The following is a 25,848-nucleotide window of genomic DNA, read 5'->3' on the forward strand; positions in this document are numbered from 1 at the left end:
AGCGTCGTACTCTTTACGTGGCTGATTTTGCAACGCCACGCCTGCGAGTTATTGTCCTCGCACCTGCAAGTTCCAGAGTTCATCACCGCCATCTGCGAGACTAGCTATAGACTCTTGTGGAAGTTCATACCTGTCGTGTTTCTCAAGCAGGTTTTTGATGGGCTTTTAAAACGCCCCTAACTCAGTCTAATGGCGCGCTGACAGCCTTCTGAACAACACAGGTGTTGGCTTGAAGAGTGGATGATACCTGCTACACCTGAGGTACACTTCTTTTTTTTCTTTTTTTGGGGGGGGGGGGGTGCTTGACTCTGGAATCCTGACAACGCAGGTGTCTTTTCATCTTGAAGAGATACCTGGGGCTGCGAGCCCTTTAGGATTGTTACCTTAGAAATCGTTGGGTTGTTGTTGTTGGGTTTTGTTGTTGTTTTTTGGTCAAGTAATTCTCCGAGTTATAAAAAAGAAAAGGAACAAAAAAGACAGACTGAAACAAGGAAAGAAAACAATAAGAAAGAGAAGACTATTTTCATCGAATTATTCTGCGAGTTAAAGATACATTCTTTGTAAACCACCTTGTCAAACACCACACGTGTCCAGGTTTTTCCATAGGATAAACTAGAGCATCCATTTAGGTTGACATTTAAATAATATCTACAGCTTAGCTGCTCCCTGTTTCTTGTGGGTGTCAGTTACCAAATTAATTTTCAACAACAAACATCCTACTCTGTACAGAAAGCAGCTGGGCTGTACTTTTTGGAATGTTTCAAAGTGTAAGGATGCTCTTGTCCCATGTAAAAACAAACAAACAAAAAACAAACAAACTGGGACATATATTTTTTACGCAATGTCGCCTTTGTACAGCAATCTGGAGAACGAAACAGCTTAATAGTTCTGGTTTGTTATTTTTAAGTGCTGGCAAATGAAAAATAATGAAGAATATTTATCTTTTTTTCTTTTCAAAGACAGTCGACGAAAATTCTTCAAGCTCTCAACAAGAACCCATAGAGTCTTGACATCTGTTTCAGTTTAAGGCGTTGCCAAATGCATGTTTTCTCAGGTGACCAAACTGTTCGCAACTCTAGAGCAACCATTCTCCCGAGACAGCCCGCGATAATCGTTCACAAGAGGAGCACATCAGACATGTGTTGCTCGTTTACACATAGATCATCAGCGAGGAAACATCCAGGCCCTAAAAATGCTGGATTTCTCAGGTAGCACGATAGAGATCGGCGCAAGAGGAAGGCGCCCTTGTGCTGTAACGGATCCCACAGAACACAGGGCGCTTGTCAACAAGAGAATTCCTTTCTGACAGAAAAGCCTCCTTTGTATGTGCGTGTTTGTGTATTTGTTTGTGTATTTGTCAGATGCTCAAACACCTCCACAATCAACGTGCCACTGAGCTTGTTGGGTAATCCATTATTTTTCTTTCCTGGTAGGTACGTTGCTTCAAGCAGAGTCTCAACTGATTCCATACAAGCTGTTTGATCTTATGTATACAAAATCCACGTTATCTGTGACCGAACAATTAAACAAGTCGCGTAAGGCAAAATTACTACATTTAGTCAAGCTGTGGAACTCACAGAATAAAACTGAACGTACTGCAATTTTTCAGCAAGACCGTATACAGGCATGAGACCAAGGGTAGGGCGGATGGTGGCGAGAGAGGTGAAGGGACGGGGAATGTTTACAGTGCCGTGTGCCGGGCTGTGAGTAGTGCCCGCCAATGTTTAGCTCAGGCACGTCGCTGCAGACGCGCCTTAGTTTTATGCAGGAAAATGCAGCGCGCTATTCTGGCCATCTGGGCAACTGTCGTCCTCATCTCTAAGGTAGACTGATACCAAGAGGTGTAAGTTACACCCGCCTTCAGGCTCAGGCATTTTCAAACGCTCGACTCAAGACTATATACTCGTAGCATCGTCAGTCCACCGCTCGTGGCAAAGGCAGTGAAATTGACAAGAAGAGCGGGGTAGTAGTTGCGCTGAGAAGGATAGCACGCTTTTCTGTACCTCTCTTCGTTTTAACTTTCTGAGCGTGTTTTTAATCCAAACATATCATATCTATATGTTTTTGGAATCAGGAACCGACAAGGAATAAGATGAAAGTGTTTTTTAATTGATTTCGAAAAATTTAATTTTGATCATAATTTTTATATTTTTAATTTTCAGAGCTTGTTTTTAATCCAAATATAACATATTTATATGTTTTTGGAATCAGGAAATGATGAAGAATAAGATGAACGTAAATTTGGATCGTTTTATAAAAAAATTTTTTTTTTTACAATTTTCAGATTTTTAATGACCAAAGTCATTAATTAATTTTTAAGCCACCAAGCTGAAATGCAATACCGAAGTCCGGCCGTCGTCGAAGATTGCTTGGCCACAATTTCAATCAATTTGATTGAAAAATGAGGGTGTGACAGTGCCACCTCAACTTTTACAAAAAGCCGGATATGACGTCATCAAAGACATTTATCGAAAAAATGAAAAAAATTCCGGGGATATCATTCCCAGGAACTCTCATGTAAAATTTCATAAAGATCGGTCCAGTAGTTTAGTCTGAATCGCTCTACACACACACACGCACAGACACACACACATACACCACGACCCTCGTCTCGATTCCCCCTCTATGTTAAAACATTCAGTCAAAACTTGACTAAATGTAAAAACAAAACAACACCAAAACATGTTCTGCATAAAAAATAGGACGGGAAAGAAAATATAGTACATTTAATTGCTATAAAATAAATCTTGAAAAAAAAACCTCCCTAAAAAGGTATCTGTCATTCCAACCTATGTACTCTGTTAATAAATCAATCAACCTGCCCAAAACAAGTAAGTATAACATAATCAAATCAAATGTTAATGGAGCACAAGTCTAGGAGATCAACTGAAAAATATAAAGTAAAATAAAATAAAATACATCAGGAATAAAATAAATCAGACTAAAATAATTGAGACTAAAATAAGAACAGACAGAGGAAAACACACATAAAACACCTAATTTGTTCTCTTTACACTCCCACCCTTTTCAGACCCAACACACTGTGGAACGAATCTACATGTATAAGAAAGAAAAAAAGAAAAAAAAAGAAAAACAAGTCGCGTAAGGCGAAAATACAATATTTAGTCAAGTAGCTGCCATTTTTCAGCAAGACCGTATACTCGTAGCATCGTCAGTCCACCGCTCATGGCAAAGGCAGTGAAATTGACAAGAAGAGCGGGGTAGTAGTTGCGCTAAGAAGGATAGCACGCTTTTCTGTACCTCTCTTTGTTTTAACTTTCTGAGCGTGTTTTTAATCCAAACATATCATATCTATATGTTTTTGGAATCAGGAACCGACAAGGAATAAGATGAAAGTGTTTTTAAATTGATTTGGACAATTTAATTTTGATAATAATTTTTATATATTTAATTTTCAGAGCTTGTTTTTAATCCGAATATAACATATTTATATGTTTTTGGAATCAGCAAATGATGGAGAATAAGATAAACGTAAATTTGGATCGTTTTATAAATTTTTATTTTTTTTTACAATTTTCAGATTTTTAATGACCAAAGTCATTAATTAATTTTTAAGCCACCAAGCTGAAATGCAATACCGAACCCCGAGCTTCGTCGAAGATTACTTGACCAAAATTTCAACCAATTTGGTTGAAAAATGAGGGCGTGACAGTGCCGCCTCAACTTTCACGAAAAGCCGGATATGACGTCATCAAAGACATTTATCAAAAAAATGAAAACAACGTATGGGGATTTCATACCCAGGAACTCTCATGTCAAATTTCATAAAGATCGGTCCAGTAGTTTAGTCTGAATCGCTCTACACACACACACACACGCACACACGCACACACGCACACACACACACACACGCACATACACCACGACCCTCGTTTCGATTCCCCCTCGATGTTAAAATATTTAGTCAAAACTTGACTAAATATAAAAAAGACATGCCGGGGCAGTCAAGCAAGTGTCTTGTCAGTACATGCAGGGAAGGTAAATCAAATCTGATATAGGCACTCCTCTTGTTCGTTAAGCTTTTCCTTTCTGTCTTTCTATCTTCTTTATCTGCCTCGTGTCCGCGTGTTGTTTTGAGGTTTTGTATGACGGCTTACTAGTGCCAAAACCTCATAATTGTAATTATCAAGGGAAAATTAGTAATTTTCCCTTGATAATTTCCATTTTCACGTGTTTATAATTTTCCCGGGAAAATTAGTAATTTTCCCGGAATAATTACTAACTTTCACCTATTAATTACTAATTTTTAGTTTTGGTTAACTTCCTGACGGATTGCTAGTGCTAAAACTAAAAATTAGTAATTTTCTCGTGAAAATGAGTAACTAACAGGTGAAAACAGTAACTGACAGCGTTAATTAGTAATTATCACGTGATAATGGGTAACCCCAGGTTTTGGCACTAGTAAGCCGTCATAGGGCTTACTAGTGCCAAAACCTCATAATTGTAATTATCAAGGGAAAATTATTAATTTTCCCTTGATAATTACCATTTTCACGTGTTAATTACTCATTTTCCCGGGAGAATTACTAACTTTCACCTGTTAATTACTAATTTTTAGTTTTGGCTCACTTCCTGACGGATTGCTAGTGCCAAAACTAAGAATTAGTAATTTTCCCGTGAAAATTACTAATTATCCCGTGAAAATGAGTAACTAACGAGTGAAAACAGTAACTGACAGCATTAATTAGTAATTATCACGTGATAATGGGTAACCCCAGGTTTTGGCACTAGTAAGCCGTCATAGTTTTGTCCTTTTAAGTGCAACCATACTCTTTACCACACTGTAACACAATACTTATGGCTTCTGATCATGCAGGGCTACCGTCAAAGGCGTCACGGATATATGCTAAGTGCACAGTAGCTGTAGATTGGCAAGTCCCTGTGCACTTTCAATGCAAACGCCTGTTAAATATACCTTGCTGGACGCATTTTCGTGCGTAGATTGTTTTCTTATTACTTATGTCTGCGTTCGGTTCTATGCATACGTAAAACAAAGACATCAAGCAGGGGAATAGCATTTTGCTTCAATGCTTGCCACATGATAACAAATGTTTTATCTTGAGAAAGATGCGATGCTGCTTTTCAATTCACCTTTCTTTTGTGCTGTTACATGCATTTCATGTTGATAAATACAGAGAGAATAAGCCTCCCAAATCGACAAATAGGATATCATGGTTTTTGCTAAATATTCTACACGGTTAATCTGATACAATTACAAGAATGAAAATGACCAAGTGGAAAAACGCCAAATGTAATAGCAAGCGTGTATAACTTTTTTCCCAATCTAATGAATGAAAGAATGAACGAAAAAAAGAACGAACGAACGAACGAACGAACGAATTATCCCAACAGCAATGCTGGCCACATTACTGAGAAAAATCACATCAAACATTGCGGCAAGTCACACAGCCAAAGATTCGACAGATCCCTTCAGTCAGTTATTACTGACTTAGAAGACCCGCACAGCCATGAACCATCACAAATGCCATAAGTATTGCACGCGCACCCGTTTTTCAGGCACAAACACAGTCCTGGGCGAATATTCATTCCGTGCATAGATATCACTGTTGTAAATATGAACAGCACTTTCACGACACCACGAGCGATTAAATCAATCCACAGTATTCTATTATTTTACTCGTTTTATTCATTCCACTTTAGAGATTCATTCCACTAAAGTCTCCGCTATATTCATACGATCCATTTTCTATTTCTACCATGCCCCATACACAAACAAATAATAACAGCATCTACTGCTTAGGTCTACATCCAGCCAACAAGCAAACGTGAATGTCACTAAACCACAGACGTTAGTGCTTCATCTACGATTAAAAAAAAAAATAACACAATTCAACGCATTCCTCTACAGCTAGCCACTAAGTCATCTTGGAAGCATAACTTTTGCCAGTCTACGAACAATAGCAAGCAGGTCGAGACCTCAATATATTCTTCTAATCCTAGAAAAGAACTTAAACTTAGAATCATGAACTTTCACAGTCAACGTAACATAGCAAGCAGTTAGGGATTACTACCAACTTCTGTCAACAGGCAAGATGACATGGTGGTATAACTGCAGTGGCAAATGTTGCAAATGCCTGCAAAGAACAAATATGAGGGTCGATAGATCAATAAACCATAGACTTCAATGAATTCTCATGCCACCAATATGTCAACCCATTCTTCTACTGTTAGCAACACACTCCTTGTGGAAGTGTGAGTTTTCATAGTCAATTGCAAGCAGTTAAGGGACTACTAACCGACTATTGTCAACAGGCAAGGGGACACAGTAATGTGATTGCAGTTGTAACTGTGGCAGGTATCTGCAGAGAAGCAAATCTGAGGACTGTCAGATCAACTGAACCGCAGAGTTCAATGCATTCTCCATTCCACCAATATTCCGTTGCATTCATCTACCACAAATATTTCAAATCAATACGTTTTTCTACCACCAATATTTCAGTGCATTATTCTACTACTAATATTTTAATGCATTATTCTAGCACTTATACTTCAAATGCATTCTTTAACGACGAATAACACACTCATTTTTAGAAGTACGAGCGTTCAAAGACGAGGACAAGCAGTTAAAGATGACTCAAACTACTGTCAGCAGGCAAGGGGACACGACAGGAGAGATGCAGTGGTAACCGTGGCAGATACCTGCAGAAAAGTGATCAAGCGTGTCACTGCCCGTGCTGGTGGAGGCAAAAGGTGACCCGGGGCTGGAGTCTAGTGGCTCTGTCTTTATGGCTACACACATAATCATGGGACATAATAATGATAAGGGTAATCAAGATGGGACGTAACATGGGTAACCAAATCTCACACTGATCCACTTAGAGGGTCCAGTGCCAACTCAATCCACACCCTTTCCACACTTCTAAATGCACCCCTCCCCTTACCCATGCAGTTTAGATCACACTATCCCATTCACTCTACGCCCCACGAACCCCCCCCCCCCCCCCATTTCCCGCCCTACCCCACAACACTTCACCCAACCCAGCTTACGCCCCTTATATTTCAAAAATATCTCCACTTCCATGTAACTAGAACATCTGACATTCGCCGCAATGCCAATACGTTTCAAATGTTAGGATTTGGCCGTAAAAAAAATTGTATATCACGTATCCTATCATTAAAATAATAGTGAGGATTTCTTTTTAAACCGCACTCCCATTTCCAGTTTCAGAGAAACTTGACAGCGCAAAAAACTGTCAACTGCATTGGGTGACACACAAACAGACAGAAGAACCAAGGCAATTCAAACACCAACAATACGAATACCACAAGCTAAGACATATAAAGAGGCAAACATCAATCAAGGCACTCCAAATAGGGGGCCCGGTAGAGCACTGGACTTGTGATCTTATGGTCGCAGGTTCGAATCCTGGCCGGGACGGACACGAGTCAACTTTATGTTCAGGCTCAGAAACGGTATCCATGTTCCACCCTCGTGTCACCACTGTGGCACGAAAACGACCTTGGTCATTCTGCCACAAGTGCAGGTGGCTGAATACACCCAAACACGCAGACACCTGGGTAGCGCGACTCCGTTGCTGCTAGCTTTCCACTGGGAGAAAGCGACCCGAATTTCCCAGCGATGGGACAATAAAGTAATGAAAATGAAAAATGAAAAACGAAATACTGAACAATGAATAAACTTCTGTTTACAAAAAAAATAAAAAATCAATAAGAAACTTACTAGTAACGCCGGCACCCTGACACATCACCCACATGTCAGAGTTGTAACTGCTGGACTCAACTGATGACGGTGGTAACACACCTGCAAAAACACGAAAGGAAAAAGTTCACGAATTTGCAAAATTTACTAAAACAGAGAAACAGGTCGTTAAAGAAAACAAAAATTCTGAAAAAACAAACGGTTGGTTGACCGATTCAATGATTGAGACACGGATTGGTCAATTGATTGATTTCTTGATTTCTTGAGTGTATGTGTGTGTGTGTGTGTGTGTGTGTGTGTGTGTGTGTGTGTGTGTGTGTGTGTGTGTGTGTGTGTGTGTGTGTGTGTGTGTGAGAGAGAGAGAGGGAGAGAGAGAGGGAGAGAGAGAGAGGAAGAGAGAGAGAGAGAGAGAGAGAGAGGGAGAGAGAGAGAGAGAGAGAGAGAGTGAGTGGTTAGTGAGTGTGAGTGAGTGAGTGAGTGAGTGAGTGAATGAATGAGTGAATGATTGCCGGCTACTTAAAAAAAACCGTTATACTTCATCTCATGCTGTTAAAGGGGCGGAGAGTATTGTGCTGGTATAGCCTGGTTCCTTTTCATTCATTTACACACGACTGAAACTACAGTTCATAACTCTCTTTCATTAAGCCAAGTCTGAACCATTCCAAACCCTAGCCGCTGTACACAAGAAGCGCATGTGTCCAATTGGAAGGATGCTGGTATCACGCATACAAGTTGGAACACATCTGTTGTGGTGTGCATGATTACTTACTTGAGAAGGACAGTGCCTTTTATGCCTAAAATGTTTATATAAAAAAAAATTAAAAAAAACTGCAGGTTGATCCAGTGTCCTTGAAGCTCTAAAGTCCACATGCATTCAGTTCTTAAAAGTGAGGAAGAAGGGCAGAAGGGGTGGGACGGGGGAGAGAAGAAGGGCAGAAGGGGTGGGACGGGGGAGAGAAGAAGCGGCCTTGGAGAAGACGCGACATGAGATGTAGACTGGCATTATAACTACGCAGGGCTAAGTCCCGAATTATTCCCGTGGAAGTGACGCCTCAAACTAAAACAACAGGGACAGTTTGAGGTTCACTCGGTCAGCCGGAGAAGCTCCCACGGGGATAAATCGAATTATTGACCAGACCTACACAGCAAATTCCTAATTTAGTATGTTTTGACTGATTGGTGCTTCTTGCTGCTACATAATCAGTATAACACACGGGAAACTTTGCTACCTATTACAACTGACCCGTCAAAAAGATAACCTTGGCCCCCACACAATCAGCAAGCTGTTACAGCACCTGATTTGAACAGACACACATTTTACGCTCGGTTGGGCTTTCAAAATGTGCAATAAGGTCTTTTTCACATTTCCGTCAAAAAGTGACAAACCTATTAATGGACAACTGAAAGAAGCAATTTAGAAATCCTGCTTCCTACCGGATCCAATCAACAAAATTATATCATACGATCAGGAAACGCGGAAACGCATCTGCTAATCCCCCGGAAATGCGAGAAAGATATGCAGGAAGAATGAAAGCTGTTGCGCACGAGGCGTCTGCACGACCACGACTGGAGTAGATCATAAAGGACGTCCTGCGTTCACAGCATGTACGCGGAAATCACAGCCTGTAAATATATTTATACCGATTCACAAAAGACATGCAAGCAAGAATTTTGTTCAGAGACATTTTTTGAAGAAGAAGAAACGAATAAAAAAAAACTGGGGGGAAAAAGGAGAAAAACAAAAGAGAAAGACCAGGAGTAAATAGTACGCTTCAACTAGATTCAAAAACGACTGTTTTAAATCTGAGGACATTGTGGTTCAGGTTTCCGTGTTCTGGAGTAAATAACCTAGCATCCATGCATGATCTCGCTTTTGTTTTGTGAATGAGTAAGTATAGCACCTTGTCCAGGACTCTGGTACGGTGTCCACCGGAGTCCAGCTGTCACCAACGCTTCCCGCATGAGCCCAGCCCGCAGACATAAAGCAAACTACCTCCAAAACCAGCCAGTAAAGACCTTGTCCATCTCTCTCTTGCTGCAACCCGACTGATGACACTCGATGCTGGTAACATGATCCACGACAGGGTTCATGAAAAGCGAGCGCGGCCATATTCTCTTCCTGCAAGCAAGGGGACCCGGCTCGCCTTCCTCATGGAAGCAGCTTGCCGACAGGAAGTTCAGCAGCCAGTACTCTTCCCTTGTATGCACGAGTTTTGTTTTTTCCCCTTGGATGCACGAGTTATTTTTCTTAGACGCATGAGTTCTTTCCCTTTCGATGCACCAGTTATTTTCCTTGGACGCACGATTTTTTTTTCTTGGATACACGAGTTCTTCCCCTTTCGATGCGATGGAGAGTTCCCTCTATTGTCCTTTTATGCAAATGAGGGAGAGTTGATCGTCTGTGACGCGGTGTAGCTGCACGCGGGCTAAATGGAGATCGGGTGACGGTGTCGTATGCTAGGACTTTTACGTGCGGAACTGGTCCTCGGTAAGGCGTAAACAGTCTTATGGTGGTTCATCGACTGCGCAATTTTCCCCATCATAAAACCACCGTTATGGCGAATCTCGGGGAAATGCGACACTGCAAGGTGTCCCAAAGGTTGTAAAATCACCGTAGGACCAGCTCTCAGCATCTTCAGTACAGCACTCGAAGGGTGATTGCCAAGGGCCAGGGTCTTCGAAGAAAGCTCGAAATACTAACACTTCTCATAAAATATTCCCATGCAGCTGGCTCAAACCCTGCATTGCCAACGACTTGCTCTTTGAAGAAAGCTCGACATCCTAACATATCATTGTGATTGTCCCATGCGAGCAGCTCAAAACCATACAGTGGAAGAAGTGACACATACCACCGTTACGAACAACCAACTAAAACCTGCATAATCTTCTTTTTTTTTTTAAATCGAAGCTGTGACTTGGCAACAGACAGCTCACCCACCAAGATAAAAAAAAAAATAAAAAAAATTGTCAATGCAATACTCAGTGAAGTTGATTTTAATTTTTCTTTGAATGTGTTTGAACCGATTATTTACGTCTCTCTTACTGCACTGATCCTATCCTGCTGTTGCCATTTGCACAGTGCGAACATCACGATGTATCCTTTGTTTGTCATTCCCCTCAACAAACCAAACATAAAATAAAATTAAAAAAACAATTACGATAAAACAAATCCAGGCTACAGTGAGCCAGCTGTGACATGTCCTCGACTTTTACATCGTTCTTAAAAGCACGCGTGCAAACGTCGTAAGAAAGATTCGTGACAAATTCAGTCCAACTGTTAAAAGAGAATATAGTTACATATTCAAACAAAATCAAGAATATTTGTTTCGGATTGCACAAGAAGTCATGCTTCCTTTATGGACTTCCCAAATACATGTAGGTTATGTGCGTTTTGAAATAAAACCCTAGCAAGCGCAATGCAAACAAAATCTGTTGGACCATCTGACAGTTTGGCCACTCAGACTGTGTGCAGAAAGTGTCTTTGTTCTTCACATCTCATTCCGGCTTCGCGGGAAAACTATCCAAAAAATTGTTTCCAATGTTAAAGGGACTTTTCCTGTCAACTAACGCTTTCGAATCGTTCAGAAAATTAGGTCATATGGCTTTATACAAGAAGAGGGTTGCAGTCATTCATTCGCGCGGCTTCCTGACGAGTGGACGTAAACTGATTCTATCAAGATAAGTTTTGTGTGAATATTTGTTTGTCTGTTCCCTTTAAAAGACCGTTGGGTCGAAATATCTGTGAATGTCATGTTTTGTAAATAACAAACGTTCCAACAACCTACCTTTCTTGTTTTTTGATTTTATACAAGAAGACAAACAGAACGAGGTGTTTTGAAACCTTCCTAAAAGCGTCGCAGAGATGAACTGGGACTTCAGGCTTTAGACACTTCTGTCAAGATACACTGTTGACAATGATTTGGCTAATCATCATGCTTCTGGAGCAAATCAAAATGACGGATGACTCGTTCGTCTTGTAGAAAGCACAGAGAATACCCGGGTGTTTTCCCTCCGGTTAAAAACGACAGAAAGAAGATGTAAATGGGTCCCGTGGCAAGGACGATATTATATTCCCCAATCATGTTTGATATGGTTTCTATAACTTTGGACATACATCTTAATTAAAGTTGGTATAATTTATTTCTGGGCTGGCATAAGGCAAGTTTGCAGAAGTGTTAAGTAGAAGTGGCGTAACCTTTTCCTCATCTTCAAAAAGTTATAAATACTGCAAACATGACAGCAAAACAAGCTACGATTTGAAATAAGTCTTGGCGTTTCGGCGACTGACAACGGCAAACGAAATCCCTAAAGGGAACACTAATGGGTCCTATGGACACAGAAACCTTGACATTCTCTGCGAAAACAGAAAAGGTTGTTTCAGTATGTGTTCATATGTCACACACTGTCCCTGACACAGACACAAACAAGACAAGCTTTAGAAACCAACTAGGGCGCCCACAAAAAAGTTTTACCGCTAGCGTAGCAATTGAATATATCTTTGAACCCAAGAAGGCCTCCGGGATACAGGAATGGAAGGAATGGAAGGAGGAAAGGGCTGGGAGCGTGACCGGGTACATACACAATCATATATATCCAACACCCCTTGTCCGACTATTTTCTCGACGCAGGCAGTTATTAATTTGTGTTCGGAAAGGGAGCTAGGGGAGTGTTGTTCATACGTTACCATCCTTGCGTCGCGATCAATTTTAGCAATTCAAATGCATGCATACCTCCAGATGCGTTTCTCAGTAAATCCTGTTTGACAGTGAATACGAACCGCACAGACAAACGGACAAACAGACAAACAAACGCACACACACACACACACACACACACACACACACACACACACACACACACACACATTGACCCTCACACCTTTGAACCATCTAGAATTAGGAAGTGCAAAATAAGGTGATACCTACAAAAACCTGCAAAACAGAATGTAGAAGCGGAAAAAAACAGAAGGGAGGGGAAGGAAAAAGGAGGAGGGTGACAGGGTACATAAAAATTCATATCCACCACCCTTGTGCTATAACCCCTCGGCCGACTATTTCCTCGGCGCAGGCAGTTATCAATTTGTGTTCTGACAGGCAGCTAGGGGCAGGCAATTTCCGCCTGACAAGGGGCAGGCAATGACAGGGTGCTCTGCTCTTTTTGCCACCACTTCACGCCAACATCCATCATTCACAACTGACACATACATGGGGATGGGGGGGGGGGGGTGTTAATGGGGGTTTGAAGGAGGAGAGAGGATAGATAGGTGGGGGGAGGGGGTCAGTGGTTTGAACACTAAAGTATTTGTTTATATGTTTAAGTTATAGAAGCGTTTGAGTTATTTATCTTCTTTTCTGTGATGTATTCATCCGCCTGTTTCGTTTTAATTTAATGCAAAACGTACCGGCGTAAACAGGTGCGTGCGTTTGTAAATGTCTGTGTAAACAACCCAATTCAGCAACTTTTTGAATCCGATATTTTAAAATGAAGGAATCTCACTTCTGTAAAAACAAGACAAAGTGTCAAAACCGCCAAATTATAAGTACTCGACTCCAGAGCTAAGAGCTCCCATCGGCTCCCCACCCCGACCACTCACCCCGCCTCACTTTTTTTGGTAATGATGATAGTCTCTGGACATTGCCTATTATATTTACGGAGAACCGGGCTGACGATCTAACAGCGAACGACAAGAAGAAGAAGTTTAAAGAGAATAGTGCCCAAAGAACTACTTCTAAAAAGTATCCATCCATCGAGGGCACCGTTGTCCCGAAGACGCAACTGCCTCTGGTGGAAATAAATGGTCATTTTAAATACTCCCCAATTACAAAGAGTACCTTAGTCTCTGATTTTTGAAGGAACTGCGGGTTGTCATTTTATTTTCCTCGCTATCTGTTATCCACAATACAGTCTGTAACTGGGTAGGACAAGAACTCCGTCGCGATATAACCTTCAATGGTTGAAAACGACGTTAAACACCAAATAAAGAAAGAAAGAAAGAAAGGACAAGAACTATTAAAGGCACTTTTCTGCAGACTGATCGATATCATGTACGTTTGAGGGACACATTGTGACTCTCATCAAAACGGAAAATCCCAAAAATTCTGCGTACAAAATTTCTAGCGGAAGCAGGAACTGCCTTGTCCATTTCCTTGCCGTGTCACATAGCAAAAGTTCTGAGATGAGGGGAGTCTGGGATGCGAACAACACAAGGGACACAGAACGAAGAAGCTGAGGGGAGTGGAGGTTGACGGGGGGGGGGGGGGGGATGAGGGAAGGCTTGGTGAGATGAGCCCCCCCCCCCCCCTCCCTCTGGTTGGAGGCTGAAGGGACAGTGCAGGAGGTCACACGGTAAAGACAGGAAGAAGGTGGTGGTTCGAGTTGGGCTTGTCGAAAGATGGCACTGACGGGAAAGGGGCGGGGGGTCATTCCAAAATAGGAGGGACAGTGGGATGGGTGAAGGGGGTTCTACCGGTAAAGTAGTTGTGACAGGACAGGCCTGTAATTTGGAGCCATACATCACCTAGCCATAGCGTTTCCCGCACAGACAGGAAAACACTCCGGCAGCGACAACTACATACAATTGCACTGCAAAGAGGCTGTCTGTCACAGCAATTTGCACTACTGCCTTTTCTATCTTTCTTCCTCTCTCGGTATCTTGTTGGTGTCGACTGTTTTTTGTGAATGCGGGGTGTGTTAGAACTCAGTTGGAATTCTTTGATACTACAGCTACATGTACTACATCCAAGATGTAATGGGGTTAATTTGATTGAGAGCTCGTTTTTGTGTGTGTGTTTTCCCGATCCCCCCAATTCATTCATAGTAACTCAACAAATGTATAAGTCATTATTTTGTAACGTCTGCATTACACGCACCCACATACATGCGCATGAAAGCAAGTTAGACAGTCAGACAGACAGACAGATGGACGGACAAGGCAGGCAGACACACGCACACACACACACGCACACACGTACGCACGCACGCACGTACGAAGGCAAGCACGCGCGCCCGCCCGCACGCACGCCCGCCCGCCCACACACACACACAAGCCAACTTCCCACTCTCACACATACTTTATTTTCTTACATCCACAGGCCGGCAATGCTGTCCTGTTTGACATTATCACAAACCGGAGTCAGGCCTGTTGCTCAGTCAATTACTGTCTAATTCGCCTGTGTTAATTAGCAATCTCTAATCGTAGTCGACCTACGTAATGCGTATCTCGGCTTCGAAATTTTTTCACGCTTATCGCAAACAACCGACATTTGTTTCTGAGCTCAATCTTCTGTGTTGTTATATTGACTGTCGAATTTGTGATCAAGGAATTGAAAATGCCATCCCTCGTTAAGTAGCCTTGCTCCTGCTCAAGCTTTGCTAATGCGAAATGAACTCCCAATATTCGCGATTTTTCCAATCTTACTTTTACCGCTGATTTGGATGGAGGGATTAAAATTCAAACAACAATTGAGTGGTTTCCAATCATATGATAATTATGTCAAAGCTACGGATACAACATTTTTATAGCTATCATAAAAAAAAGTAGTTTTCAAAAGTTTTCAAGACCCACATATTATTATATTAGCGAGAATGAATGAAGCTAGTCCAGTACGAAAAGCACTGCCTCTCTAAACAGAAAACACAAAGAAAAGAAAAAGTCCTGTTTGTCTGTTCTCTGTTGCTCTCGTTCTCTTTTTACTTTTTTTCTCTAGTTGTTGTTGTTGTTGTTGTTGTTGTTGTTGTTGTTGTTGTTGTTGTTGTTGCTGTTGTTGTTGTTCGGGCAGTTGATTGGTTGGTTATTTTTGTTTTGTTTCGTTTTTGGTTCGGTTTTCTTTCAAAGGCTGGAGGTAAAATTCAGTTTTATAACAATTTGCTCTTCTTATTTTTCAAAACAAAGCAAACAAACAAACAATGGAGACTTATCACTGAGGTCTACTCACCGTCTGTGGTTCCATTGTGTGTGAGAGAGAGGGGGAGGGCGGAGGGGTCCAGCGGGGCGGTGGCCGAGTGGAGGGAGGACTCCCCGGCACTGTCAAGTGGGCTGTCCGCTGGGCTGGACAGCGAGTTCAAGTCCACAGTCAACCTGACGGACACAACACAGCGAAGGTTAACACTGAGAAAGTGAGAGTGTGTGTGTGCTTGTGTGTGTGTGTGTGTGTGTGTGTGTGTGTGTGTGCGTGCGTGCGTGCGTGCGTGCGTGCGTGCGTGTGTGCGTGTGTGTTTGCGTGTGATTAGATAGCATCTTGATATTGAATCTAGTACAAATAGGGAATTTCGTTAAAGTTAGCGGAAAACTGGCAACTGCTTCTCAGGCTCCTTATTGTTTGCAAAAGATAAACAACTAAACGAACAATAAAGGGAGAAAACAACATTGAAACAAAATGGATCGAAGGAACGAACGGAAAAAAATGTAAAGCCAAAGAAACACAAACAGACAAATAAAAACACAAAAACAAAACCACCAAAAACGCAATAAACGTGTCAATGTAAAAAGTAAACCAATTACCAGCCCTAGCCACCCACCCCCATCACAAACTATACTCAAACCTTCACAACTAGAACCTATTAAGAATACGAGTGAATATGCCATGGCAATCTGAAATCTTTCAATCATGTAGACTAGTACTTAGCAGTCTAATCATACTACTACTGCAAGATCGTTCGTCGAGCTAAAAACAAAGTCTTTGAGAATCCAGCAGTCACTCTAACTCTCCGAGATTTTCTCAATACCCTCGGACTTTCTTCCCAAGATACACTGAGACTAACACTTATAGTCTAATAATACTACCACTGCGATCAGAGAACTCGGTCGTGAGGTAAAAATAAAAATAGCATGGGGATGATGATACAGAAAGTAGCAGAGTTCTGTAAGTCTTTGATGACATAAAAGGCTAAGGAATTGTGAACTAATGGCAGCCACAGAGGAAGACGAAGGGGGGAGGGGGGGGGGGGGGTAGAGAGAGAAAGTAGTCGATTGTTGAAACAGTAGCTCGCGCGACAAGCCTCACTGGAAGCTCTGACAAAGGACACACTGGTGTCTATCTTCCCGAGTCTTCCGCCTCTCACGAAAAAAACAATCCACTAGAGACTAGTGCTACTGGCGTAATAATATCGGGTTAATACGAGTCACCATAACATTACATCCGCATCCTTTTTTTTTATAGGGGGGAGGGAGCGAAAGAGAGGAAGGAGAGGGGAGACATAAAGAAAGAAAGAAAGAGAGAGAAAGAGAGAGAAAGAGAGAGAGAGAGAAAGAGAGAGAGAGAGAGGGAAGGGGGGAGAGATTGAGAGAGAGAAGGGGAGGGTTAGAGAGAAAGAGAGAGAAAAAACCGAAAGCGAGTGGGAGAGAAAGAGAGAGAGAGACAGATAGACAGAAATACAGACAGACAGACAGACAGACAGAAGGACAAGACAAAGAGAAACAGAGTCAAAAAGATTCACAGACAGACAAAAACATAGAGAGAGACAGAGACAGAGTGACAGAGAAGGGAAAAAATCTTCCCGATAATTTGCTTTACGAGACAGCATGGGAGTATTGATTTTGTTGGATTTTTGAAGGCAGCGTCCGCCGTGAAGTGTTTTCCTCCTTGTTTGCTGTCTCGCCAACATCCCACTTTGATTTTTTTTTAAAATATACTTTGTTGTTAGAGGTGTTCTGTCTGTCTGTCTGTCGGTCTGTCTGTCTGTCTGTCTGTCAGTCTTACTGTCTGTCTGTCTGTCTATCTCTCTGTCTCTCTCCAGTTCTCTCTCTCTTTATCTATCTCTTTATCTATCTCTTTCTCTCTGTGTCTCTCTTCACACAAAGTGTCACTTCACAGAATGAAAGTATGGAACAAGTGAAACATTCATGACAAGAATTTAGGTAAACGATTACATTAAGAAGATGTGAACTTTCTGTTCTCATCTTGAAATGTTCGTAAAGAAAAATTTTGTCTTTGACATATTACACAGAGCAGCTCACTCTTCTCTTCTTTAGTCACTGTCACACACACACACACACACACACACACACACACACACACACACACACACACACACACACACACACAAACACCCTCTCTTCTCCTGCCTGTCTTCTTAGTTCTTTCTCAATGCGAAAGAGTGAGCGAGAGTGTAAGAGAGAGTGAGAGAGATATAGAGAGAAAGTACTGAGAGAGAGAGAGAGAGAGAGAGAGAGAGAGAGAGAGAGAGAGAGAGAGAGAGAGAGAGAGAGAGAGAGAGAGAGAGAGAGAAGAAAACAGATAGATATAGACACAAATAGATACAGAGGCAGACAGACAGAGACCGAGGTACATATATAGAAAAAGAACTACAAACAAGAAAGATGTCCCAAACAATTTAAAAAAGCAAAACAAAACAAATCAATATCAAATGATCGATCATCTCTATTAATACTTAACCAACAACACCACTTCCTCATCACTGTCCTCATACCCTATATCCTCCCCTTCTATCTCCGGCTTCCCTGCACCAACCTCAGGTGAGTATGCTGGAAGCTCTGACAAAGGACACACTGGTGTCTATCTTCCCTGCACCAACCTCAGGTGAGTATGCTGGAAGCTCTGACAAAGGACACACTGGTGTCTATCTTCCCTGCACCAACCTCAGGTGAGTATGCTGAAAGCTCTGACAAAGGACACACTGGTGTCTATCTTCCCTGCACCAACCTCAGGTGAGTATGCTGGAAGCTCTGACAAAGGACACACTGGTGTCTATCTTCCCTGCACCAACCTCAGGTGAGAATGCTGGAAGCTCTGACAAAGGACACACTGGTGTCTATCTTGCCTGCACCAACCTCAGGTGAGTATGCTGAAAGCTCTGACAAAGGACACACTGGTGTCTATCTTCCCTGCACCAACCTCAGGTGAGTATGCTGGAAGCTCTGACAAAGGACACACTGGTGTCTATCTTCCCTGCACCAACCTCAGGTGAGTATGCTGGAAGCTCTGACAAAGGACACACTGGTGTCTATCTTCCCTGCACCAACCTCAGGTGAGTATGCTGGAAGCTCTGACAAAGGACACACTGGTGTCTATCTTCCCTGCACCAACCTCAGGTGAGAATGCTGGAAGCTCTGACAAAGGACACACTGGTGTCTATCTTCCCTGCACCAACCTCAGGTGAGTATGCTGGAAGCTCTGACAATGGACACACTGGTGTCTATCTTCCCGAGTCTTCCGCCTCACACGAAAAAAAAAGTGGTGACACCCGATCGGGGCCCATTGGGTCAAATTTCGGCCTCCAAAAGCCGCACGCCATTGCGTAAGCTTTTGCCAGCGTGATTTTATCTGCTTCTGCTAGTCAGGGGGGAAAAAAAGAAGAAAAAGCCTTCAACGGGGGACTTTTCAGAGCAACACTGTCCCCCTCCCCCTCTCTCTCTCTCTCTCTTTCTCTCTCTCTCCCAAAAAATTTTCAGCATACTCACCTGAGGAAAAATAATTCTCTCCCTACGCTTTAAAATCATAACTGTTACTGCATAACATCTTAATCATCATTTTATTAATCAATGAACCACGTTATTATAACTAGTGTTTTGTTACTTTTAACCTGATTACAAATTCTTAGTTAATTAGTTATTCGTTTGGCTGTTCAATACATGTTATATAAATATATAATTGTAATGTATAATGTCATGTATGTCTAAAAGGGACAGGTTGGAAGATTAGGCATTGCCTAAAACCTTTATCCCTTTGTATTAAAGTTTTGAATCTGAATCTGAATCTGAATCTCTCTCTCTCTCTCTCTCTCTCTCTCTCTCTCTCTCTCTCTCTCGATCGAAGTCCAAGGCCTTTCCTGATCCCTGCGTTGGAGAACAGACGGATGTTGTTTGTGGCGTTTTATTGTTTGTCTGTGGGGGTGTTTTCCCCTTAATTGCTTCTTTCTTTCATTATTTCTTCCTGTCTTTATTTCTTTTACTTTATTTCTTTCTTCTCTTTTTTTTCAGTTTTTTTTTCCATTTTCTTTACACCTTCAAATATTGAGGTTTAAGGACCCCTTATCCCAGGCTTTTCAGATCATTGCGTTAAAGAAAAGACGGACGCAGTGGTGGCTTTTAATCGTTATTGTATTTTATGTTTTTCCTTGTTCTCTTCTTTCCCTTTGATAAAAGGGTTTCAAGGCCCCGGGTCCAAGGCCTTCCAGAGCCAGGCTGAAGAAAAGACGGATGTAGCCGTAGATTTTTCATTACCCGTTTCTTTTCTGTTTTGTGTTTTTCATATTGAAGAATGTGTTGGCATGCAGCGGCAAACAGAACTGCGTGAAAAGGAAGTAAAGAAGAAAAGAGGCCTCCGTTGATATTTAAAAAATATATTTTCCTCGAGTCAAAAATCCCGAGTTGATCTGCAGATTTGAAAACCCATGTTAAAAGCCCATTGCTTCACAGAATTAAAATTAATTGCAACAAAATAAAAATAAAATAAACCTAACAGAACGGGACTCTTTCGAAAAATTAATGAGTGTGTGTGCCGATTCCACGAAATGTTACTCTTACCAAGATAACTCTAAAACAACAAAATGTAATCGTAAAAGTGTCAAATAAAATAAAATAAAATAAAATAAAACAAGACAAAAAAACACTAGAAGGTTTAAGATGAAATAAACCACACACAAAATATCTCCATCCAAGATTTATGCTTAAGAATGTTTATAAAGATTTCACAAAATGACATTCTTGGTAAGATTTCCTTGGAAATAAATTCCACACATATAAAAAATAAATAAATAAAATGAAATGAAATAATACGCAATAAAATTGAAAGAATAATAATTACCCTGGAACAACTAAAAAACATAAAAACACACACACAAAACATAATCGTATGGAAGACAATTATGTTCTTCTCGAGGGAAATGACATGCAAAGCTTACAGCCCCTGGTAACCCGAGCAGAAAACTGGAAATGCAACACTCCACATTTTTTGTAATCATATGCAATTCTTTTCAGGCATAAGCTCTGTGTTTTTTCCAGGATCCCCAATCTCTCAGAGGAGAGAGAATCAATGAGTGAGTGAGTGTGAGAGAGAGAGAGAGAGAGGGGGGGGGGGGGGGGGTGAGAGAGAGAGAGAGAAAAAAAAGAGAGAGAGACAGAGCGAGTGAGTGAGTGAGTGAGTGAGTGTGTGAGTGAGTGAGTGAGAGAGTAATAAAGAGAAAGAGAGAGATTATGTGTGTGCGTGAGTATGCGCGCGCGCGCGCGCGTGTGTGTGTGTGTGTGTGTGTGTGTGTGTGGGCGCGTTTGTGTGTGTGTGTGTGTGTGTGTGTGTGTGCTGGTTAACTGTTGGTCCATCCCCATCAGTCTTCCTCCACCTCTATCTTGTTCCTGTTGTAGACAGCGTTACCTTCAAAGGAATACTCTCACTCTCACTCTCTCACTCTCTCTCTCTCTCTCTCTCTCTCTCTCTCTCTCTCTCTCTCTCTCTCTCTCTCTCTCTCTCTCTCAGCGTGTAACTAGCTCAATTTACACGTGCCATCGACACGACTGCTCCAGACACGACAAGATAAGCTACAGGTACACAGACAAAGTGGGTGGCTCTGCCTCAGATCCACCACCCCCCCCCCCCCCCCTCCCCCTTCCCCCCACCCCCCACCATCACCACCCCATCAACAATACTCAGCGGGCTTCTTCACCCTATCTGATCAATGCTGGCTAGTCTGTGGTCAGCAACCTTTGCTACACAAACTCATAGTTATCACTGTGTCTGGAAAAACACGCTAGCTTCTTTCTGGTGTGAAAGGTAGACAAAGACAAATGAAAACGTTTCTGGAATTCACAAACGAACGGACGTAAAACAGTGGACAGATAATTTTATTTTAACGCCATTTATGTTTGTATTTAGTTTCTTATGTTCTGTGTACGTCTTAAGTTATCCTTCGATTTATTTATGTATTATTTATCTATTTATTTATTTATATATTTATTTATGTATGTATTTATTTATGTATGTATTCATTAGTTTATTTATTTATTTATTCATGGATTTTGTTATTTATGTGCATGTATTTATTCATTTATACCTTAAAATAATTTCAGTTCAGCGGCTTACAATAACTGCATGGTGACCACATTCACACAGTCTGTTTCTTGTAAAGTAATTAGTCAACTTATCCATCCACTATATCGATTAAAAAAAACACACTACATCAATAAACAAGAAGGGCAAAGCCCATACGACTCACATGCTTGACCTTGACCTTTACATGACCTTGACCTTCAGGGTCAAGGTCAAATAACTAAACCTAGCAATGAAATCATACACTAAGAACTGCTTTACACATTTTTCCTACCAAAATACATGTGATCTTGACCCAAGGTCAAGGTCATCCAAGGTCATGCAACACAAAGCTGTTAATTCAAGACATAGGAAGTACAATGGTGCTTATTGGCTCTTTCTACCATGAGATATGGTCACTTTTAGTGGTTCACTACCTTATTTTGGTCACATTTCATAAGGGTCAAAGTGACCTTGACCTTGATCATATGTGACCAAATGTGTCACATGATGAAAGCATAACATGTGCCCCACATAATATTTAAGTTTGAAACAGTTATCTTCCATAGTTCAGGGTCAAGGTCACTTCAAAATATGTATACAATCCAACTTTGAAGAGCTCCTGTGACCTTGACCTTGAAGCAAGGTAAACCAAACTGGTATCAAAAGATGGGGCTTACTTTGCCCTATATATCATATATAGGTGAGGTATTGAATCTCAAAAACTTCAGAGAAAATGGGAAAAATGAGAAAAATAGCTGTTTTTAAGCAACATTTATGGCCCCTGCGACCTTGACCTTGAAGCAAGGTCAAGATGCTATGTATGTTTTTTGGGGCCTTGTCATCATACACCATCTTGCCAAATTTGGTACTGATAGACTGAATAGTGTCCAAGAAATATCCAACGTTAAAGTTTTCCGGACGTCCGGACAGACGTCCGGACGGACGACTCGGGTGAGTACATAGACTCACTTTTGCTTCGCATGTGAGTCAATAAATCCATCAATCGATCTATCAATCGCTCAGTCAAACCAATCAACTTATAACCAATGTTTTTCAATCTGTCTATCCGTCAATCAATCCGTCAATCAACCCAACATCGTGATTTCACAAAATAACATTTCAGAGTGCTTTAGCACCTGCTACGACCATTCCACCGCTTACAAAATGTGTTTGATGTCAAAGAAAATAATTTCACAGATCCGTCTTCTCCGTAACTCTTTAAACAAAATTGTTTAATCGTTATTCCTACCTTGCTGCCAAAACATTCGCTCTTCCTCCCCTTCAAAACACTCCCAACAAGTTTATCGTTTCTAATTCTAATAACGGCAATGCGTTTTAATGCCGACATTAAAACCAAAATTGAACATCTGTTCCCACACGAATGACAACCTGGGGAGAAAAAAACACCCACATGCGCATAAAATACTGAAGCGCCGTCCGTCCCTTTTAGCATTAACTCTTGTACGCGTAACTAATTTACCAGCGTTCTTATCGCGCCGCGAACTTCAACAATTTTCTGCAAAAGCTTCGCGATATGCTGCACCTGCCACGACAAGTCAAAGGATGAAGAAGAAAAAACAGAAGAAGAAGAAAATAAAAAGGGAGAAGAAGACGGTAAAAGCAACGCCTACTTCTTGCCTAAACTCACTTATCACTTCCCAGTCCAACGCCACAGACAATCTCGTGTTAGAGGACTCCAGCGCTATTTTTCTTCGCGAATAGTTTCCCATCAAAAGATGTTATGATTTTACTTACCTTAGCTATTTTTTTATTTTGTACATTCTATTTCAATTTCTCTGTAATATTTGTTTAATAGTCTATTCATTCTAAGCCATTTGCTTTGACTCTTGCAGTCCATTTTATTTATTTTTTAATTTTTTATTTTTTTAATAAGATCAGAGATTTTTTTATTTACGTCCTGCCTAGTCTACACCCAGGGGAAGAAGGCTCTTGCCATCCATCTTATGAGACCGAAAAAGCAATATGCCTGGCCCGGATAACTGTTCGTTTTTTCCCTTTTCATAACTCATAACTCATAACTCATAACTCACAACATTTTATTGATCCAACAAAGGAAATTAATTTAGTCATCAGCACATATAGGTCATTAATTAATAACTATAAAAGAATAAAAGAAGAAAATTCATAAAACCCATGATATAAAAATGGAAAATTTCCTAAATAAATTATCATTTAATTAATATACTTACCCGAATCACATTAGCATTGAGTCACCTGAGATGCTTATCACTGAAAAACGCTTACCCGGCTAAAGAATTTAAAGGGAAGCAACCCCATCACCAAAACGAAAGTGAAAGTAGCTTTGGTAATGGGCCAGTACACCGGGAGTTACCTCCCATACGGGTGTATGCCACGTCACTTCCTCTAGGAACACGTGCCTATTATCATACGGCTTTAAAAAATCTTAAAACCATAAGCGGGGCAGGTGGGAGGGAATACAGTATGTGATTCGGGTAAGTATATTAATTAAATGATAATTTATTTAGGAAATTTTCCATTTAATATCATATTCTTACTCCGAATCACATTAGCAGATAACATCAACAAGGCGGTGGGCTAGAAATGAATCAAAACTCACCATCAAGTTCTGGACAGGAACTGGCCTGCTGCTATGAGCGCTGGAAGGCCTCTGGAGCCATCCTGTCGAAGAGCTGTGACGTCCCGAAGATAAAAGTTTATGAAAACATCTTCGGAACGCCAATACGCAGTTGTCAGCACCTCCTCTAGACGTCTGGAGCGCAGAACTGCCAGAGAGGATGCCCACGCCCTCGTCTCATGGGCTCGGGCCGAGTCAAGTGGCAAGGAGGGCATAACCCCCCCCCCTCTTTGTGCGCCTCCACTCATAAGCCTGCTTGATGAGCGAGGACACCCACCGGGCCAACGTTACCTTCGACAAATTTTTCTCGCGCCTAGTAAGGAGAGAGATAAACAACAACTTCTGAGAACTAGACCGAATCGGCTGAGTCCGGGCTAAGTACAGACGAAGTGCCCTCACAGGGCAATTGACCGAATCGGGGTCACCCGGGGCCAACGCGCTGGTCAGAGCCTTAACTCTAACCAGCGGAGAGGCCTGCCCCGGAGACTGATTCTTGGCCAGGAAATCAGGCCGGAAACGCAAAGATGCGGAACCGTCCGGCTCAAAGGAGATATCTCCAGGCTGACCCGACAGGGCGTGGACCTCGCTACCCCGTCGGGCCGTAGCCAACAAAAGGAGAAACAGCGCTTTGCGAGTGACATTGAACAGACTGGCCTCGCTTAAAGGCTCAAAATCCGCAGAACGAAGGAATTCCAGGATTAAAAACAAGTCCCACTTGGGAGCGGGCAAACGAGCTTTAGCTTCCTTAAGAGCAGCCCCTTTAATGACTGCAGCTATAACGCCCCCGACTCGAACAGAACGACCAATCTGCTGAAGAGTCGCCGAGATAGCGGAGCGCCGGACCCTCAACGAGGAGACTGAGGCGCCCTGTGAAGACATGAAAGAGAGGTGGTTAGCGACCTGAATAGAGCGCGGAGCCACCGAACTCACCCCTCTAGCTGAACACCAGGCAGTCCATGCCTTCCAGTGGGAAGCATAAACTGAAGAGGTGGACGCTCTATGCGAGCGAGCCACCAAGTCCAGAGTCAAAGACGACGCCCCAGAGCGCTTCAGCGAGTCCCGAACAACTTCCACACGTGAAGCTTCAGAAGACTGGGCTCCTCGTGTGGAATGCCTGTTCGGGGCTGCACTAGTTCCCCTCGCACGAGTGCGAGAGGAATGGGGGGCCCTTGGGCAAGCCGAAGAAGATCTGGAAACCAGACCTGCGACGGCCACAGAGGAGCGACCAGAAGAAGAAGGGCCGGCTCCTCCATCTCCGCTTTCCGGATTACTCGGCTGAGTAACGGAAAGGGAGGAGTCTGAAGATCTGTATGTGCCCCCCAACCCTCCCTGGACGCATCTGTAAAGAGGTCCAGGTCGGGGAGGGGCACGACGATCGGAACACCTCTGCAGACCCACTCCGTGTGCAACCACGGAAGGGTCGCAGACTGGAACCATCCCTGCAAAGGGATGAGGGCGTCCCAGTCCACCAGAGGAGAGTCCACAAACGGCTTCAGCGCGAACTGAAGCGGACATTTGTGGACCCGGCCCAGTGAAACCAGAAGAGC

At 42.2% G+C, this 25,848-nt stretch overlaps 1 protein-coding gene across 1 annotated transcript in view; it reads right to left on the reverse strand.

The window, feature by feature from the left end:
• Nucleotides 1-25,848, reverse strand: part of LOC138966519 (eyes absent homolog 1-like) — a gene marked incomplete in the record, with an annotated part of 141,029 nt that overhangs the window by 50,239 nt on the left and 64,942 nt on the right. Inside the window, 2 exon segments of the mRNA XM_070338784.1 lie at nucleotides 7,724-7,804; nucleotides 15,637-15,779. Coding sequence (XP_070194885.1) covers nucleotides 7,724-7,757 — 34 coding nt within the window.

Source organism: Littorina saxatilis, linkage group LG5 (assembly GCF_037325665.1).
Source record: "Littorina saxatilis isolate snail1 linkage group LG5, US_GU_Lsax_2.0, whole genome shotgun sequence".
Lineage (NCBI taxonomy): Eukaryota > Metazoa > Mollusca > Gastropoda > Littorinimorpha > Littorinidae > Littorina > Littorina saxatilis.